A 21,509-nucleotide genomic window follows, 5' to 3' on the forward strand; every position below is an offset into this window, starting at 1 on the left:
AAAGTGAAACCATGTACAGTGCATTAAATGGAGAAGAGATTGTATGAAAATGGTTCACTTGAGGCCAGAAACTGACAGCACTGGAGTGTGACTTAGTAGAGCAGAACATCCCTGCAGTACTGCTTACTACCACAATCCATCTGGCAAGAAGAGGGATTTGCAATTCCTGTCCATTAGGTCATTTTTATTTTCTCAATTTCTTGTTATCTCAATTTAATATATACTTTTATTATAATAACCTGACTTGGAAAATCTATTTCGTAAATTAAGCCATCATGATTTGTGTATTACTAGAAATATTTCAGAAATTGCTTGTTATATGGTTGATGTTGTTCAGTTTAATTTGACTTAGTCTTGAATATCTTAGTCATTGGCACTAATGAATAGTGGACACTAATGAGTATAAGTGCATGTTTACCAGTCAGTTTTGAAATACCGTTGTCATCAAAGCTGCTGGCATTCACTCACTGTAAGTGTGCAATGAAAAAAGAACATAAAAATAATTTTTACGCTGATGGATCGCGCTCTTATCGCAGTCGCCCGCACAATGCCTGCTCGGGATCTACGAGGTTATTTCAGGATAAGCTTAAAAAAAATCTACCGTTGTAGACTGAGGGTAGAGAATGGCTTTCGGATTCAAACATGCGTGCTGTGAATGTCTGGAATGTGTGCCAGTTTTTTTTTTTTGAAAAAAGAAGCATATTGCAGGAAAAGTAGAATTTTTACCAGATTTATTTTGTTTTATAACATTAATTGACTCATTGTGTCCTACTCACACATGGCGAAGCTTGTCCCGTTTTATTATTTGATTCATATGAATAAGCGCAGCCCTGAGGACTCTCTGGACAATGAGTCCTCACTGTGTAATACACATATGTGTGCAAATGTACCTTGATTACATTATATTCAGTGTTGAGGAATGAGAAGTAATGGACAAAACAGTACTGAAGTTACCATTATTGTGTGGTGTTGTTAGATTGTTTTTGCACCTTCACTAATGTACCTAATGTTCATTTTGACTGTCAGAGTTGTATACCGTAACTACACATTTTGGATTTGGCATAGCCTATTTGAGAAGGAAATCATGAAAACAAATAATTCATAACATCAGTGCAATTCCCCTTTTTGAACATACACTTTTGTGTATATTTTTTGCCTCCCACAAATAACTTGTCACTTATTCAGTGGGGCATCAAGTAGCTGTGTTTTTTTTTTTGTTTTTTTTTTTTTAAATGTGTAGCTAGTTAGCCACCTGAATAAAACTCTCACCACTGGAATAACACAGCTATTTGAATTTTAAAGCTTGTAACAATAATCTAATCATACTATTTATTTGTTTTCTTACATTGCACTGCGTAAGGTAATGTTTCCATCTGATTTCATTTAATGACAGACCTTTCAAAAGAAAAAACCAGAGACTTGGCCCCTCATTTATTTCTTAAGCCCCTTGTCAGTAACCAATAGGTGGCAGAAATGAGCAATTCAATAATCAATTAATTGTAATAATAATGGAAATGTATGCAAGTTCCAAAATAAACAAGAATGCAGTTTTGTTAGTTTTGAGGCCATTGATTTGACTTTGCAATTTTCGACTGATGGAGACAGGCTTACCAAAGGCCTCCTGTAATGAAGCAATATTGGAACTCTGAAGAATTGTGTGCCCTTAAATGTTTTAAATTCATCACACTGTGTCATCCTGCTGTATTCTCTCTCTTATGGGCTGTGGAGACAAAGTGCAGAGGAAAACAGGAAGTAGTCGCTGAAATGTAGTGTAACTTTATTAAAGTGGAAGGAAGTACACGGTAGAGGAAGACAAGACTTATTATTGACCGTACCCCTCTGCATCCCTGCAGGCTTGAACTACCCCGACATTCAAAATTAAAAAAGGGGACCAAGGGAGACATCGGACAGCGACTCCGTTTGTTAGCATGTAACACTGCGCCGCAGATTACTTACCCTAACGAAAGCCGCGGTGCGCCGAACCTCGGCGAACAGATCCTGCCCAAATTGCAGCAAGGAAAAAGAAAGCATGTGTTTTTGATAAATCGGTGGCATTTGAACTACGCTGTAGAGATGCCGTCAGAATGTACACTTGAAAGTAACCATGTACACAGTAATTTTCCAACTGGCGGAGCTGACTTTTAAGAAAATCTGTGTGTTAAATACAGTTCGTTTGGATGCTCATTTCCCACGGGCCAAGTCTTTGGAGGCAATGGTTGGCACGCAAGGGTAAAGTGATCAAAATGCGTAATTGTGCTTCCTCGATGATTTTTATGAGAGCGGTATCTCAAAATGCTCAACGGTCTGTTTCCAGTGTCAACTGTCAAAATAGTTAGACTGGTCAGGTGGTACAGTTGTACTATTGAGAAAACTATCTGAGAAATGTTTAAGCACTGGAAATGCGTTGTAAATATGTGAACACCAAACACAGGCCAGTCTCATTGTAAAGAAATCATTTTTATTTGCTTGGGGTCCAGTTGTATTCCCCTTTGTATTTCAAGCTGGCTGCTTTATCCTGCGGTAATGCATTTTGTCCGAGGTATTTGCGGATTAAACAGAGAAATGTATTTCTTTTGCTAGACCACTTTCAGGTGCTGAAACTATATTTTGGCTTGTTCCTGGCTGTAATTTGGAACACGATATCGCTCTATATTTATTCTAAAAAGTGAATTTCAAGAACTTTGAAATATCCCTGCCAGGCCACGGAAACAGCTCGGGCTCAGTTGTGTATATGTGGTGGAATACTAAAACTTCATGATGTACTTTAGTTCCATCTGTCAGTCGCTTGTCGGGGATGGGTAGTTTCAGCTGCGTTAAAGCATTCTCAGCTTTTACATCCAGGACTGTCTACTGAATAAACAGCATTTTCAATACTTGGAAGGCACCAAATATTTAATAACTGTCTAGTCAAGTACTTGGTTGTTTTTATCAACTCGTTCCCTTAGTGAAGTCAAGTGTGGGTATAATCACCATTTCCCTTACTTAGTGTATATTCTAAATTATCTCACTGCATGAAGTGCTATTGTAATGCTATTACACTTGAACTAGTGCTCTTGTACTTGTAAGCCTTGCTCGTTGCCTTGGACACATGCACTTCCAGTAATTGCAATTGATAAGGACAGTGACATGACATCTGGTGTTTAAAATAATATGTATAAATAGGGAAGGCCATATGGTGACTGTAAACACACATACAGAGCACTGCCCTGGCACTGTGCATTGCAATCCCTTCTCAGTCTGTAATCACCTCTGCTTTCCCACTGTCTGAATGAAGTGGAAAAAATTCTGCTCTCCTGTTCAGACCTGGGTAAAATGCGTATTGGTTTTGGATTCAAATAATTTTCTACGCTTTACTGATTTTGTCTGGTGTATTGGAACCAATGAAATACTCTCAAAACAGTGCAAACCCCACCTTCTGGTCATATTGGAAGGCTCCATTACACCAGGCAAGATCAACAGAGCACAGACAAGTATTTGAATCCAAAACAAATACGTATTTGAGCCAGGACTACTCCTATTTTAAATAAATAAATAAATACTTAAATAAAGGGATAATGATTTTGAATCGTGTTTTTCTTCCTAAGGCGCCGACTCGATCAAGAAGTACTGGAGCCGGTACTACCAGGGGTCCCAGGGTGTGATCTTCGTCCTGGACAGCGCCTCGTCGGACGAGGACCTGGAGATGGCCCGGACAGAGCTCCACTCGGCCCTGCAGCACCCCCAGCTCTGCACGCTCCCCTTCCTACTACTGGCCAACCACCAGGACAAGCCGGCCGCGCGCTCCGTACAGGAGGTAAACGCACGCGCCGTGTGTGGAGGTGTGTGGAGATGTGTGGAGATGTGTATAGATGTGTGGAGATGTGTAGAGATGTGTAGAGATGTGTAGAGATGTGTGGAGATGTGTGGAGGTGTGTGGAGGTGTGTGGAGGTGTGTGGAGGTGTGTGGAGGTGTGTGGAGGTGTGGAGAGATGTGTGGAGATGTGGAGAGCTGTGGAGAGCTGTGTAGAGATGTGGAGAGATGTGGAGAGCTGTGGAGAGCTGTGGAGAGCTGTGGAGAGATGTGGAGAGATGTGGAGAGATGTGGAGAGCTGTGTAGAGATGTGTAGAGATGTGTAGAGATGTGTAGAGATGTGTGGAGATGTGTGGAGATGTGTGGAGATGTGTGGAGATGGGGTGCTGTTAGCGCCAGGGACCCGAACCAGAGCGTCACCGTCTTCTGAAAGGCTGCCGGCCCTCTTCATTTACACTGTTTCCAGGTGTTTGTGTGCAGGCGGAGAAAAGGTCGCAATAGAGGTGAGGGAGGTACTTGTGAGCCGTGGTCTTCGTTGCGGCGACGCAAGCGTGATATTGGTGTTCTCGCTCCTGCGTCGGGGCGTGTCACTTCCCCTTGGAGTGGCTCCTCAGCTTGGGAAGTCTTGACAAGAGGAGCGTGGGAAAAAAATAAATGCAATGGGACATGGGCATGTGAGAGAGAGAGAGAGAGACAGACAGACAGTGAAAGAAGTAGCTGCATCTCAGTATCAAGGAGCCTGTCAGATGTCTTTGATATCTTTCATGAGTAGAAGTAAGAAACGGCTGTACATTTTAAGCACTGCGTTGCTGTTTCACACTGTTCCTCATATAACAACCTGCACAGCAATGTTAGATTTTTAAATGTTAGATTTTTAAAATAACGCTGGTCCAGTAAAACACATCTACTTTTAATTTGTCTGGTCATCCAAATGAAGATATTCCAAGTTGACCCAAAACTCTACACCACTCTTCAGAATTGGTCTAGGAGTCTCTACAATTAATTCCTTTAAATTGTCTGCTGCAGATTTTTATATAGTGCTTTTGAAGCACAAAAGAAAGCTGTCACCCGCGGCGAATGTGCCTGAGGGCAGAGTAGGTGAAAGCAGTTGTCGTCTTAAGTGCTCATGTGGCTTCATTTGCATCTCAGGTGTTTTTATTTGGTTTTCTCCACCTTCGCGATTCATCTGGCCTAATTCTCGTGGACTGAATCTAGATGTGCTTATAATTTTCAGTCGCTTCACATTTGCACACTGTTGAGTTTGGAGGGAGGTTGGCGGTCGCGATCCAGAAGATCCAGAGGGCAATGCCGTCTGGCGCGGGACCCAGTCCACTGGCTTCGTCTAGAACCTTTCCCAAATTTGGAAAAAAAAGTATGGAAAAGCTTCAGTTTGAGCTCTGCCAAATAGGAAGCCTGGTTTTCAGTACGTTATCTCCTCTTGTGAAGTTGACCTCGCGACTGGACTCATTCAGATTGTGTGTCAGCTTTACTACTTCCTTCAACAGTCGGGACCACTGCCACACGTACTGCGTTCCCTGCGTTCTTCTTCGATGAACCACTGAATGATGAGTCACTTAAAGTAGAGAGACATCGTGCACTGTTGCAGAAAACAAACGGAAACCTGCTGCTGACGTACAATGGTGCCAATGACTCTTATGTCACCCACGGGCAAATTAATCATGGCTTGTGACAATTACTAGCAGTTTCTTATGTTACTGTTACATACCAATCATATTTGTGATGTACTAGAAAGCAGCCGTGATAAAGGCCTTCTGTGTAGGGGACTGTTCGTTTTGTTTGTAAGGAATGTATGTGTCATTCACCTGGTAAGTCTGTAACTGGTGACTTATAGATGAAAACAAACAGAGAGTGAAGCTTAATATGAGTGTTCTGTATGACTATATTCTATTTGGGCAGGTTGCAATGAGAGGCACAGACACCCCTGCATGAATTTAGGGTCTGCTCTGGGTGTTTAAAAGTAGCTCTTTTCATTTTGCGGTTGAAAGTGGTTAAGTGGTACTTGCATTTCTGTCCCGCTGTGCTTGCTGTAGTTTTAGTTTATTTAACATAAGAGGATTTTTAGACTCACTTTAGATGCTTGCAAACTACTGGGTCTACTGAGAGAGGTGCAGAGCTTAGCCATGGATTAAAAAAATAAATAAAAATATGGAATATTATGTGATTACCCACCTCATTATCACAACCTTCATTGTATAAACTTCTGTCTGTCTGGGAGTGATGTTTGTTACACAATGGGAAAAACTTTCTACTTCCTTTTGGCAGCATTAAGAAATGACAACACTGGTGTGCAGGGAGGGCAGGGTTGGCTCTGTGCTTTTAGTCAGCATGAGGAGATGAAAGTTGAGTTTCACTTGAGAGGGATGGGCAAGAAGCACATTACATACGCATTACTGTGTCTGTGTGATTTCCTACTGTTGTACACTACAGCTTATGTCAGAGTACTGGGTGTCCTGGCGATTGCAAATTAAAAATTTTATTGTATGGGATTGAGCTTTTGGTTTGTGTTGCATTTTCTGTGTAGTAGAAGCATCATAAATCTAATAGCAAGTGTCTTAGTGGGATTTTTGTACAGTAGATGAGCCCACAGACACATAGAGCTGGTACGAGGTGTTCCTCCCCTGCTTATTACACAACGAACGTGAAATGTTCATTGTGTAATATCAGGAAATGTGATTAAAGTTTCCCCTGTTCCTGGAAAAAGACACAGGCCCCCCGTACTTCCATGCTCCTTAGCAGGAAATTCTTAAAAAGGCGTGGACTTGCAGTGAAAGGTGGTTTAGTCAGGCCCCCAATTTTTTTTTTTTTTTTGGTGGGAGAAGCCATGTTTTATGGAAAAGGTGATGCAGAACAGTTGGGAAAAGTGTAGGACAGCGGAACATTAGGGTTAAGGGAGTGCAAAAAATTCCTGAAGAAGGATGTGACTGGTTGTTTAATAAATCGGTTGCATCATAGTTTTAGAGCGCTTGGCTGTTATTTTCCTGAGGGCCAGCCCTGGTCTTTTCCTCACTGTGCCCTGCTTAGTCCCCACCGGGACCGCAGATGTGGAGCAGAGGTAAAGCAGGGAGAGCGAGCGTTTCCCCGTGAGTCAGAGGTTCTCTGGTGTAGATGTCTGGCTCGGGGCAGCGAAACTTGGCAGGCGGACAGCGGAGACGGTGGAATGCGGGGTGTTTCTCCGTTCCGGCGTTGCCGGGGCCGACGCTGCCGCGGCAGCCGGAGACGTCATCGCTTTCTCCCACGCCGCCCAGGCAAGACGGAGCGGGCCCTGCAGCCTGCGCCGGGACACGGCGCGAGATAAGAGCTCCACCGCCTGTCCGCCACGCCCACAGCCGACCCGGCCCGGCCGGCTGGGACCCCCACCCCCGCCTCCGGGCGCCTCTTTCCCACGCAGACCGAAATGTCTGCCAAAAACTGCCGTGCACCCCTGCGCACCGTCGAGGTGCGCTGCAGACATTCGTATCTGAAAAACATTCTCATTCTGGGCACATTTTTTCACCCTCCATTGTGGTGACACCTGTTAAATTCCGATGTCTGTTGCACTTAAAAAAAAAAAAAAAAAAAAAAAAAAAAAGGAAAAAAAGCTGACAGCCCAGTCAAAGTTAAGTCTGCAGACACGGAAAGAAAAACACAACTGATTAGCTTACATAACCGTTTGTCGACAGGAGCTTTCATTTCTCACACTGTTGCAGGCAGAACATTATGCCAAACTAAGATCATTCCGTCTCCCTCGTACCGTTTTACACCATCGGTATTTAAAAATGTTTTTTTTTTGGTTTCAAAGAGAAGGATGTCTTTAGAGGGGAAAGAGTAGCCTTTTTGTCTTTATCCTCATTCAGAGACCTTGATTTTATAGATTCACTTCCAAGTTTTCCTGGCAGTGTTTCTTTTTTTTCTTCCCTGTTTTTGAATTTGATAATGTTACACTGTCCTTCTTGCTTATTACATACATATGCCATAAATCAGTTGCACAGTGCTGTGTTTGGCTGGTAGCTCTTTGATCTGTGCACAAAGTCAATATTGCCTTGTGCTGATTGATTGTGACGTGTGGCCTGGAAGGCTCCCTCTTTAGCACTGGGACATTTACCTGCTTCCTGTGTTTTTGTTTGAAGGACGTTGTGCAGTTAGCAGAATCTCAGTGGTGTGCTCCAAGTGTGCACATCCTCTAAATGGGCACTTGGCCATCTATTGAGGCTCAGGCAGTTCTGCAAAGCACCAGTTTCCAAAAGGCTTGCTCTTCAGACTGTTTCTGCCGTACTCCAGTACACCACTGTATGTCTAGGATTTTCACACATAAACTGATCAACGTTTTATTTTGTGCTTTAACCGTGTCAGTGGCTAGCTTGCTGACATCCATCTCCTGCCTTTAGGGCCCTAGGAAGCCAGTGGCATCTCTGGAAAGCATGTTTCCAATTTAAAATAAAGAAATAACTTATCTTTGGAATTTTGTAGATTTTTTTGCAAAAGGTATATTTTCAAGCAGAAGAGAATATATTTTACAGTATATTTAGTTTTATGTTGACCACAGAAAGAGATTTTGTTTTTCCTTGGAACCATTTTTACTTTTTGAATGTACTTAACTCTTGTTGACATCTCTGCAAAGTAGACTGTTGCTGGAACTCTGAAAGCTGCTGTATGATCCTCCCCTACCCAAAAAAAACATAAGAAAATGCACACACAGGAATACACTGGCACTCGCACTGGTAAATGGTTGCACGCACACACACACACACACATACGCACATGCACACACACATTTTTCCCCTGTTCTGCTTCAGTACCTCAGGATGAAATGGATGCCTGTTCTGAATTTCGGCCCATCTGTCTTCCATGTATTTAAAGACGTAGTCCTTATCCAATGGGGTGAGGTTATGCCACACAGGCAGCAAAGCATTCACGGTCTACCTAAACAGAGCTTTTCCTCTGTGTCTTCTGCATACCAGTGCAGTTATGTATAACAGAACTTACATCAGAAGTCAGATAGTAAAATGTATTTGCATTAGAACTGCACATTCAGTCCGATGTCATTACTTTTTCACTCTTGGAGCAATGGCCTGTGACTTTTTACATGAGGGTTTTTTTTTTCCCCCAGAATGGATTATCCACTGGTGGTGGACATGATCCTTTTCTGACCAGAGCTCATTGTTTCCCCGGGGGAAGCTATCCCTGTTCTATTTGTGATCCACAGGTGTGCTGTATTCATCCCTAAATACAGTAAGACCCACAGACCATTGTGTGGCTCAGCTCGGCTGACAGGCTGCCGACCCAGCGCACGTGCACGCACGCTCAGTTCTGCAGCGGGCCGGAAGCGGGGCAAATCCGTTTCGGGTTTTGGTCGCGCGGTTCCTCTGTGGGTGGAGAGACGTGCCCCGTAAGAGCAAGGCGGAGCGTCGCGGTCTGCCTCCGCTGCTCGAGCATCGCGTTTCTTGTGGTCGACGCCCTCCTCAAACAGAGGAAGTGGGTGTGTCTGCGGCAGTGAGAGTGAGAGAGAAAGTTAATGCTCTGGGGGTCGAGGTGGTGTGTGTGTGCGTGCGTGCGTGCGTGCGTGCGTGCGTGCGTGCGTGCGTGCGTGCGTGCGTGCGTGCGTGCGTGCGTGCGCGCGTGCGCGGGGGGGAGTGGGTGGATGGCGGGTTGAGTGGGGTGACATCTGAGTGTTGAAATGAATCTGTGCATCTGCACTGTGCTGTGATGAAATCGCTCTGTGGTTTAACCCTCAGCGTCCAATTTGCAACACTCTAATTAACTGGCTGGGAAATACTCCTTGGTGGGCCATAAATATGTTTCTGCTGAGAAAATGATATCCCCCTGTAGCATTATGCATTTGACTGTGCTTTTTATAAATATTTGCCTCTATTTTTTTTTTTCACAGTTCAGTGTTTTTATAAGCCATTAAGTCTTGTGGCTTTTAGTTATTTGGTACTTGGTAAAGAAAAGAGGGTATGATATGAAAAAAAGGAATTTGATATTCATGTAATGACCAATGCCTGAAATTACTTTACAATTATAAAAAAAATTTAAAATTTATTTATTTATTGAGAGGTGGTCACGAGAGTTGTATTCAAAAAGCAAAAATGGTTCTGAGGTAAAACTATACAGTCTCTTTCTGAGGTCAACATAGCACTAAACACAAAATAAATAAGGGATATCAACTTGTTATCATTTTCTTGGAATCTAAGGGGTGCTCAAATCTCTTCCTGGACGCCTAAGTATCAGCTTTCTATTCCTCCACAAGTTACAACATCAGGTTAGTATGAGGCATCTAGGAAGCCTGCTCAGCGTAGATTCTTCAGGGTTGTGCCCCTCTGCAGTGTTTCCTAGCTGTGTGGTATTAATACACTGGAAATATGTGGAAATGTGGAGATAGTGGGAGCCAGGTATAAACACAGTAGCTGACACAGTGTCTCTGAGTTGTGCTGTTGAACTCCTGGATCCCTCCCCCCTCCCCCCTTCATTTCTGAGCGAGGGGTTAATTAGGAATTACAACAGCTTAATGGAGCCCCCAGGCTGGCTGGGATTTGGCTTTAACACTTTTGGAATGGAGCGACTTTCTTCGCAGGCTTCGCCGTTCTTGCATCCAGCCCCTCACAGCAACCCGACCGGCACTCGCGCCAGTTCACCGCACCTCCAGCTGTTCCAGAACATTTATTTCTCAGATACGGTGCGACTCGTTTCCAAGGCCTCTAAGCAGGCTCGTCTCCTTTGCTAATTAAGAGCAGGGGCAAGCCGGGGCAGCATTCAAGTGTGCGGAGTCACGGAAGGAACTCTGTGAGTGTGGGGAAACCCGAAACGGCGACGTGAGGGGGGGGGGGTGATATGACCTTAGATTCGCGCCCTCGCTGCGGTGACCTCTCGCGGCCTCTTGGCGGAGGATGTGACCTGCGACTTGTTGGAAATCGCTGTCATTTACCCTATTGCGCAGCAGCTTCCCGTTCAGAATGTTGAACCTTTTCCAGAAAGCGAAAAAAAAAAAAAAAAAAAAGAGCGTGTAACTTGTTAGAGCTCTCCTTGGAGGGGCAGCCTCTTAAGAAACGGTGAGTCATCCTCGGTGTGTTCCGCCAATGCTTTCTGGCTCTCTCGCAGCCTATAGGAATGTGGCCTACTCAGCGAAAACTCCTCTGCGAAATGTACCGCTGAAACAATCGGCTCAGTCTGCCACTATTCTTCTGAGCCGCTGCCACAAATATTTTACAATTAGCTAAGCATAGTTCCCCTGTTGGGAAAAGGGGGGTTTCAGATTGAGACTTATGCGTGTAAGATTACGTTAGTGGGAGATCATGATTTTTTATTTTAAGCCAATGACACATTCCATGTTATACACAAGGGCCCACCGCAGTGGTACCAAACAGCTCGATGCTGAAGACAGATATTTGACACTGAGCTTTTCCAAGATGCGGATTTCTATTGCTTTGGATGCGTGTTGCCATTGGCTATATGCTAAATGGCTCAGCTGTTAGCAATACATTTTTTCTTGTTATAACTTTATTGTAAATGAGATATCTTCAAAGTCAATAAACCGTCTTATGAGTAGCTCAATTGGATAAGAATAACTGACTTGCAAAAGGGCAACAAGTTCTTGGAAAAATAGGCTTTTTTATTGTTGTGTGTGTGAGCTTTTGGACAAATGCATTTGTGAGTCGTACGGCTCAATCTCTCTCTTGTCTGCAAAGTTATTCAGGCATTGTCTATTAGAGTTTCAATATGACGGCGAAATAATGCCCTCACTCAAGAATCTCCTCCCGTGGGCATTTGTCCTCCGACAGTCCCTTTTCTGAATTAAAGATGGAGCAGTGCATCTCTGACCTGGGCTTTCCTTTTGATGGCTGAGCTCTGTGACCCTGCAGGAGGGTGTTGTTTTATTTCTCAGTTGACCTGGACTGACTCTCCTGGCTCTTGTTGCCCTTGTGGAGAGTGGGGGTGTTAGAGCTGTGATATGGGGGTGAGGGGGAGCAGGCATGACCGAAGCAGAGGATGCGGTTCTTTGGCCACAGACGATGGCCAGACGGAGAGTGCGGCCGCATACAACGCTCATTATGACACGTGCCCTGCTTTCCTTTCCCAGCAGGTAACGTCCTGACACAGAATCCGTACTGCCAGTAACTTTCCACACCAAATTTCACACCCATCCCGTTGCAATGGTACTTGCTTGTTTTCTCAGGGGTTTTAGGATTTTGTGTACCGTAAGACCTCTTTCTGAAGTCTTGGTGGAAGTTGTTTTTGTGTCTGTACATGTCTATTTGTGTCTTTTGGCGTTATTCCTTTTTTCTGCATTTGGCTGATCCTGAAGAGATTATGTTATGGTTATGAACGAAGCTGTTTTTTTAGTCCACTTCTGACTTATTAAGAGTGACCACCTCCTTTCTCTTTCTTTTGTGTGAAAACATTGTCAGAGTATCATAATCCTTTGGTATGCTTTGTTTTTCCCCCACTGAAACCGTTAATTACAGTATTCTCCCATTCACTTGTAAATCGTATAGCACATCGGCCATCTTTATAAGTCGTGACTGGCAATATTGTTACAGTCCTTTTCTGTGGACATCTAGGAGAACTTAGGCTGCCAAATGTCTTTGTAAGTGAAGACGAGCTTTTTTTTCAGAACAATTAAATCTTCAAACAAACAATATGTCTTATGAAATCTTACCATCACATTAACTGAGAAAAAATAAAATTCTGTGTAGTATTCCGGTTTCTGTGGCACAATGAATTCAGCTGTTGAAAGGTGGTCTGAAGCTGCTCAGTTGGATTGTGAAACTCTTAAAATACCCAGTTTCGGTGTTGTTTTTCTTCTTTGTTTTTTTTTTTGGGGGGTGGGGGGGGGGGGTTGTCTGCTAGACTTGTGTAATAGGTTCCTGGGAAAAGGAACACGTTGTTCAAAGAGTCAGGAAAGGGTATATAAAAAAAACAAGGATGAAAACATAGACAAGGAGAATCAATAGAATCCGTTTACTCCTAGAATGAAGCACAGCCCAAAATAATTCAGTGTCTGAATACACTCTCACATTCAGATGATCAAACACCATCGCTCTACTGTGATTTACTTTACTAAATAGGTATATATCCGTCTGTTATGATGCCAAGGATTGCTGAAATTCTATAATTCACTGCCTCTCAGGGTTGTTGCATTTTCCAAGAGACAAAGTATTTTTCCTGTAAAATCAGCATTGTGGCTGATCATATTGTCATTATTATGAAAGCCTTTTTTAACAAATGCACCAGTCAGCCGTATAGAGATTAGAGAAATCTGATGTCTGTATTTAAGCCATTTGATTTAACAGCTCCTCTACTTGTAGAGAGGTTAAGACATCTGTGAAGGAAAGTTCTCCTTTTGTCATCTTATACTTTTTTTTTGCAATGAAATTTATGCATTTGGTTTTGTTTTTTGACAGCTTTTTATTTTGATATAATTTCAACCTTCACTACAAATCAACATCAAGAGAAAGCCCTTCCATCTATTGTTTATGTGTTTGTGCTGGATGAGGATATTTGAAACACTGAGTGTTTCTCAGAGTTCTCAGGGAGAAACACTGCTTTCATCAGACTACTTGATTTTGAATGACTTCTCCATTGCTGAGTGGAATTGAAAGCTGGTGTTTCCCCGTCCTGTGGTGGATCAGATATTATTCCGCAATGCAGTAAGAGGATAGCCCCGTCTCCATTCTTGCAGATCGCAGACACACTTCGCAAGGCTTTCCGACCGTATCGCTTTGCGCTGCAAATGGGTTGTCGGATAAGCTGCACCGTTATTGGAAAGGTTTGGACAGATATACGCATATACTTTCCAGTGTAAAGCGGGTATTTGTTCATTTGAATATACCGCTTTTACAATATAATTTATTTATTTAACTTTTTTGACTTCACTGGAATTGAACCTTTCATGTGCAAAGTTGCATTTCAATTGGCTGATCATAGGTAAGAAGATCTTTAAAGTATCTAATCAATAACTACTTTCATACACTAGCTTGTTGACAGTTAACATTGAGTTTTTAACAATATAATGGTTAATTTGGAATGTTTTGTGTTTTGATGGGAAATATAGCTATATTCATGGCCCTTTCATAGATGTAGCGTTATAGTGGTTACTTTAAATGCACTAAATCAGAGCTGATACTCAATCACTTATTGGATTATGAGTAATATTTATTTGCTTTATTAATATTTGGGCAAAGGTAAGGGTTTCCCACTTGATCATCTTGGAGAAGCAGCTGCTTGGAGAAATTACTCCTGCATACTGTATCTTGCACAGAATCTTTAATAAATATTTCTAGATCAATCCTAGACATCTGAGGAAGCTTGTTTCTGAAGTGTTTGTTCCCACGACGTGCAGGTAGGACTGCCGCCGTGGGCTATGCATGGCAAATTGTGGTCACTCACTCACTCACTCATGGATGACCTTTGAGGGACGTTTTATGGGACGCATGTGCAGGTGGTGCTTCGTTTATTAGGACGTTTAGTAGGACGTATGCGCAGGTGGTAAGGCACAACATTTTTAAGCACAGCTTTATCGCCTAATGTTACTTTAGCTAACCATAACATGTTCACGTTCACGGACCGCCTACTTTAGTTAACCTAGTTGGTGTGTACGGATGCTATCCTGCACGCATGAGTAGGAGCTAAGGACACACAGCTACAACCACCGATACAAATGTATGGACATACGGAGGACAACAAATAACGTTACAGAGGTGAGGTCATGCCATAGCTAGCTAGCTATATAGTTAGTACAGGTGCGCCGTGGGTCTGGATGGTTTCGTGCTTTTATTTAAGACTTGCTGCGAGGTGCAGTGTGTGGGAGTATTTTTTGAATCTCCATTCCTATATGTGAAGTTAAATCTATTAATTTAATTCCCTATGTATTTAGTGGTACCGCTAAAACCCAATATATTTCTTAACATCTTGCTGGTTGAAAAGTTTTTGAGCTGCTGTAATTAAGAAGTACTTATCATCATTCATCATTCAGTTTATTGAAATGTTTGTGCATAATTAATGCGTTTAATGCTTAATGCATATTTCAGCTTTTATATATTTTCAAAGTTGTATTTTGAAACTGACAGCACAGGTATTCAGTCCTACAAAATGTGACTGATATTAGTTGTGCTTGCAATATTTAACAAATACGTGCGACGATGCAGTCTTTCTAAGCTTTATTTAAAATGATCATTTACTTGATTGCGTGTAATTGGTGCCATTTCCTGGAGAGAAAAACAAGCCATGAGTCACAGGCGACTAATGATGTTAGAAGACGTTCAGGCCAGCCTGTTCCATGTTGTTTTGCTCAGTTTCTGATCTCACCTGTCTTTTAGTAGAGTGAACGTGAATGCCAGGTAGTGAGGAAGGTGTTTTATGATGTTTACATTTGTGCCTGGACACATTTCTTTGGCTATCTCTGCTCTCTATTTTCAGCTGATGGATCAATAGCCAGTTTTCTGAATATTTGATGAATTGTGAATGCAAGTGGTGTATTTAACAACGAACCGTAACCGTAAATCTTTATTACTTCTGGATAATTTGCTTAAAAAATATTTAGAAATGTTTTCCTTCATAACAGATTGACAAGACATGACATTCACCATCTGCAGTACACATGGACGAATACATATTTATACAAGCCCAGCCAAAAGAGTAGCATTGTACTTACTGCGTCCAAGTGCTGTTGCCCAAGATTGTTAAAACACACTCTGAGCCATAGCTGAAAAGGATTCTCCAAATTAGTCAAAGTGCCTTATCCTTGATCCATTGCTTGATTCTTCATTACTTAACTGGATTAGATCATGACTGAAGACGTCATTTCTGAAAGTACAGAAACTGGGAAAGGAGAAGTGCTCATTTTTGTATGAAATGGTGTTCTTTTCAGGAGAGGTTGATTACAGTCTCACACAGAGAAACGTTGATGTCCCTCTTGCAAGAGTCTTCCCCTCACATGGCCAGCTGGAGTAAATAGTCGGTGTAAAAGGCATTGGTGTAAAGAGAGTGTTTTGGGATTCTCCAATGCAAGGACCACACCTGCTCAGCAACAGTCAGAGCATTAGTGTTTGTGCTAATTCTGTTCTGAGGACACAGAACTTTGCCCTGTGTTTACACATGCATCTCTAACAGGCTTTTGTCCGCAGTCTTTTGAAATGAATAAACTGCTGCAGTTGTGCAGTTCTCTCGTTTTAAATTGTAGACTTTGTCTAAAGTGCGGTTTTGTTTTAGCTTGCATTTATCAAATGATTCGGTAATGCGTGTATGGGTGATTGTTCACTGCCCTTGCTGTGCATGTGTACTTTGGGCCAGGAATCCTTCAAATGATTTAAATTTTTTGATTTGCATCTGATTCCCATCCTGGTCTTGCCTCCATGTTGTTTATGCTCTATGTCAGGGTGAGTAAGATGAGTCATCCTTCATGTGCCGTTTCCTGGACTGTTGCCCTTGGTCCTGCAGGAAATCGAGATTTACACAAATCAAGTACTGTTAGTTTTATTTATTAACTTACATCTATGAGGATGGAAGGGCTTAGGTCATTCCTCGAATGCTGTTTTTGTTTAGTCCGTGTGTTTATGTATGTTTTTTATTAAATCGTTCATTCGGATGAGTAACCAAGGTGGACAACTTGACGTCATATCGTTGATAAAGGTCACCGCTGTTTGCCTCCATTTTAAAGTGGGGGAGTAACTCTCCGCTATTAACTTGTGAAGCTGGAACCCAACCTGGGCAGAATCTGTTGATCTACAGTGAGGCCTGTGTCTCCACTGTGGGAAGCCAACCAGTGGACCCTCCAGCTGCCATTGCCCTAGAGAAATCTTTAATGGTCAAATGAGTGAGGAAAAGGAGATGATTTTGTAAAAGTCGTCTGAATGGTATGTTTCATCACGTCTTAGCTTTTCGGTGCAAAGTTGATTGATCACGGTTCACCACATTAAACAAAATCTGGGTATTTTTGTACTCTTGACACAACAACGCATAGTTTTGACCTGCTAAATTTCTAAATGGAAATACCTAAATATTGATACTTGATTTAAGGAGCTCACCAGTGTGAGGTGATTTTCTGTTGAAGTGTCTGTTATGTGTTTCCATCCAGATAAAGACAGATTAGTATATGCGTTTTATAGTAGGAAGCCAACTGCTCTTTCTGTAGCAATTGATAGCATTTAAGTTTAACTTCTGAAGGTTGCTTGTGAGGGGACGTTTTTATTGTTTAATAGTCAAATAAATGGGTGATATTTTCTTTGTGGGATAAGGAACATCCTCTGAGCAGCATGTAGAAGTTATCTTTCTCCATTCATATAACTGTCACTTTAAAAACCTCAGCTTCTGAGTCCTTCCTGCACGTCTTTTATAACTGATGGTTTCTAATTAAATCTCTGCTACCTGCCTCCAGTTGCCAAAAATGATCCATACGTAAGCAATTTAGCAGATGAGGTGTGCTGCTGGAACTTGCCCGCCCCAACTGACTCCGTCTGCCCTTAGTAACTGAATAATCTTAAGTGTTTTATATCAACAAAACCATTGAACAATAGTCTTCTAGTAAATTTTTATGTTTTGTGAAAGCTTTGATTTCCCCCAGGAACTCAAATGAAATCAAACACTGTATGTAAGTATATATGTTACATTGGCACACGTTGGAATATTTTTTTACATTCACAGCCCTGTAAGCTCATATAAGGGAGCTGAGGGAAAGCTATTTGATATCAGTAGGAAAACCACAGGGTTTTGGCCGCTTGGCACACTTGATATATCCCATTCTCCTGTTAACTGGTTAACTCCCTGGTCTAAGTTACATTTTTGTGTTATCCCAAGGTTGCCCATTGCACGCAGGGTTGAAATGCTGAACTATTGGCCATATTTTAATAAGAAAACAAATGATAACAGGAAGACCCCCCAATCCTGCTTCTCATTGCTATCTGTTACTGGTTATCTGACATTCAGAAATCATTTATTATTATTATTATTATTATTATTATTATTATTATTATTATTGGCAAGGCACCAATGGTGGGTAGGCACCTGTTGCAAAGTTTTTTTTTTCACTTTTATTGTTTCTGCAATTGGAGTATGTGGCAGCCCATAGAACCACTTGGTGGATTTTGGCACATTGATTGAGGACAGTCCAAGGAACAGGCACCAAATTTGGGGTCAGTCCATCTATTCCTCTAGGACTAACAACTGGCCAAATTTGACATATTTTGAGGCTTTTGCTCATAACCTTTCACTTGACATTACTTTCGTAAATATACCAGCATATACAATACCATGTAACCTCAGCTAGCATACAGCTGTGCTTATTTTGTGGTTAATAAGCAGGGACCGGTACATGATTTATTGTTTGTGTGGTTTATACCTAAAATGAAGGACAATGACTGAAAAAATAATTAGCTATATTTTTTAACATTCCAACTCTAGCAAGTATATTAGGTGCCATGTTGGTTTCATCGTACAAAAACAACAAATTCCATGAAACTTTTGTAGGTGTTGTTCTTTTAAGTGTGTTTATGTGGCTCAGTATTGTTCTATGTGTTCCTTAAGGCTAAGCTGTGATGTGTTCAGGGACCGCGTGTCAGTGTTGCTCTTATGGCTGTTTGTTTCTTTGGCCCCCAGTTACCCTCCATTGTCTAAATATTATGGGATCCCAATGTAAGGCTTTTTCCCCAGCCTTAGTGAATACATAATGACAGAACCATCTCCAGATGGTAAAACTGCTTCTACTGTACAATCCTCTTTTCAAGAAAACTAGTCAGCCTATACTTGAGTTTTGTTTTCTCGAAATAAGGCCGGTTTCTTCAGGTTTTTTTCTAAATGAAAACATAAGAGGGCTATATACAGTATATATAGGCCTACGTGTGTGTGTGTGTATGTGTGTTTTCACACACACACACACACACACACATGCATACGTACACATACCGTGTATAGTGCCCTGATAGTTGTAGACCAACTGGTTTTCTAACCAAATGCTGAAAAACCAATAACAAATACTGGGTGCGCTTCGACACATCTTTACCATGTAAACGTGCTTAATCAATTATTTATTGAACCAGGTGTGTAAGATGGAACAAATCCGTTTTCCTGATCTCAATTATAAAGGTCTTGCCACTGTCAGTAAGCAGCTCCCTCAACAAAGGGGTCTTCATACCCTTTCAGTATGTTCATTCAGTCATTAAATCGTTGACTGATGATTTACGAGCGAAGCAACAAGATCCCCTTCACCAGTCATAAAAGTTTCAGTATTTCTGAGAATCCCGGATTTGAGGGCCGGCACATCTTCACGTGATGCCCACACACTGGAGACGTTCAAAGAGGCACTTATTGCTCCCTTCAGTGGGGTCTGAATGATATATGGGCGGGTAGCTTGAATGCTTGTTTTATTGGCCTTGAAGTGCACAGCAAAAAGTTGCGTTTAACGGCGTGCTTGCATCACTTCCCAGGTCCCGCGCAAAGTGACAGCTACAACACGATCAATGTGAAGACCGCATCGAGTGTTGAATAGGCTTTGACCTCAGATTCTTGCTGCCTGAACATGAATGGAGTCTAGTATAAAACCGCATGAAGAGCTGAGCAGAGCTCAAGTGCGCATGCTGATTATGCAGTGTTTTCACTGTTTTCCGTCTGTGTGTTCGAAATAAAGTTTCTGCATTCACGGAAGGTAAATTTCAAACTTTGTTCATTGAAATATGGAAAAATGTGGCCTGTGTTTTTTTTTCTGGACCATTATTATTATTATTATTATTATTATTACTATTATTATTATTAAAGGTTGAATCTGAATACCATTAGTTAGCGATAATTCAATAGTTTATAGCTTGTATATGTGGAATCAAAGCCTTTTGTTTATTTGGGTGTAATGACCAGAGTTGTAGACTCGCTGTTGATTCTGCTGTTAGTGTACATTAGCTTAGTGTTGCAACGTTATCACACATTGATTGGTCTGCAGGTTTAAGTATACGACAATTTGAATCCAGTTTCTAGGTCCTAGGTCCTAGGTGATATTACTACTACTAGTACTACTACTTAGTACTGGTACCATTACTACTAATAATAATAACAATAACTGTTCATGTTTCCATGTATCCTTAATATGAATCTTTTCTGTGAACAACAACCCCTCTGTAAAATGTTGAACTGAGCTTCAAAACGCATAATACCGTGGCCCCTGTCCTGCACAGAACTGTTCACAGCTGGCTAGTCTGATGTCCCCGTTCCTTGCTTGTATATTTACACAGATGAAACTCCAGAGCTGATCATTAGCTCTCCCACTCTCCTGCTGAGTCCTCATTCGGGGGAGTCCCTGTGACGACGGTGTCCTTGGAAAGGCTTCCTGTTTACCTTTGCTTTCTTGTGTTGGTAGGGGCGATGACGAGGATCTGTTCCCTCAAAAGGCACTGTGTGTTTCTCTCCTCCGGTCCCTCCATGGTAATGATCCAGTCTGCTGCACTGTCAGGTAGCATCAGTGCAAAGCAGGTGCCGGTTGACGCGATAGGCAGTTTGCCAAAACCTAATTGCCTGTGATCTCTGGTAATTGGCGAGCGCAAGTCCCATAACAAGGCCTGGAAGAGGCTCACAGAGGTAGATGAAAGCGGTGGTTTTGCTCGGTGTCAGGGCCTTGTGGGTAATTAGCGATCCGGTGACCCGGGGGGAGGGGGATTGAGTGCCCAGTCCCGGGGTGGCCATTCCAGACAGGCCCGGAAAGACCGAGATGTTTTCTTACGTGTCTAGTGTTTCACCCCCGCCATTTGGTCAATTGGCCACTGCGGGCCTAAGGCTTTTCGCAGAACATCCAGCCAGACTGATCTCAAGTAGCAAGTGCTTGAATTCCGTCCAGGCCACTCTGGTGTCTGTTACAAACATTGTACCCTGTTTCCAGCTGCGTCTCGCTGCGTTGGTAACTACCGCGAATTATCATCGAATGTGTAATTTGCAGATATTTGAACATTTCAACTCTTATTCCTAAATCAAATCTGTTAATTATCTAATGTTCCAATTGTGTCTCTTTTTTGTTTCTGATTGAATGCGGACAAAAATAAACATGTTTTGGCTGTCATGTGGTATGAGATAATACTTTTTGTTCTCGTTTCACAGGCAACTCATTTGACCGTCTTGGTGTTCTGTTTTTATGGCTGTCTATTGCTGGAGAAAAACAGGTTGTATCTGTTGTGAGGATTGCTCATCGATCCCTAGAAAACAAGACAGAAACAAGTCTCACAGACACTCTAACCCCTCAGAAAGCTTTGTGCATTCACAGCGTGAGTCTGATGACCTTAGCTTAGACACTGTAGTCGTCTTTGTTTTGGCTGCATATGATGCGATTTAAAGACAAGATCATATGCCTCTGTTTTAACAGGAGACTGATATAGTTGAACATTTCAAGCTCATTTGACACATTGACAGCATATTCTTCTAAATCGCTTAATATGGAGCATTAGGGAGTCTTTCAGGAAGCCTGTTTAAATCCCACCACGAATGTGAATTGGCCTTGATTTGAGGGAGCTGCTTTTCCCAAGGCCAGCTCTGGCACACGGTGCAAGGTTGGTAATGCTTGGCTGGTTCACAGGGTGGAGAAGGAGAGCGGGGAGATAAGCCTCCTTTCTTCCCCCCACGACACCGTCCGTAAATCACGTTACCGACCGTGTCTCCTGCCCTCTCGGCGGCAGGCCAGACAGTGACCTCCCGTGTTCCTCCTGGGATCACAGCACAGGAAGTCAGCCTGGGCTGACTCCGCCCACACCTGTTATCT

General features: G+C 42.4%; 1 protein-coding gene across 4 annotated transcripts in view; it reads left to right on the forward strand.

Annotated features, from left to right (window-relative positions):
- LOC118212638 (ADP-ribosylation factor-like protein 15) overlaps positions 1 to 21,509 on the forward strand; it is a 102,952-nt gene that overhangs the window by 44,262 nt on the left and 37,181 nt on the right. For all 4 annotated transcript variants that reach the window (XM_035390755.1, XM_035390756.1, XM_035390754.1 and 1 more), the window contains one exon: positions 3,585 to 3,793. In XM_035390755.1, the coding sequence (XP_035246646.1) occupies positions 3,585 to 3,793 (209 nt within the window). The remainder of the gene's footprint in view (positions 1 to 3,584; positions 3,794 to 21,509) is intronic.

This window comes from Anguilla anguilla, chromosome 14 (genome assembly GCF_013347855.1).
Source record: "Anguilla anguilla isolate fAngAng1 chromosome 14, fAngAng1.pri, whole genome shotgun sequence".
NCBI classification, from domain to species: domain Eukaryota; kingdom Metazoa; phylum Chordata; class Actinopteri; order Anguilliformes; family Anguillidae; genus Anguilla; species Anguilla anguilla.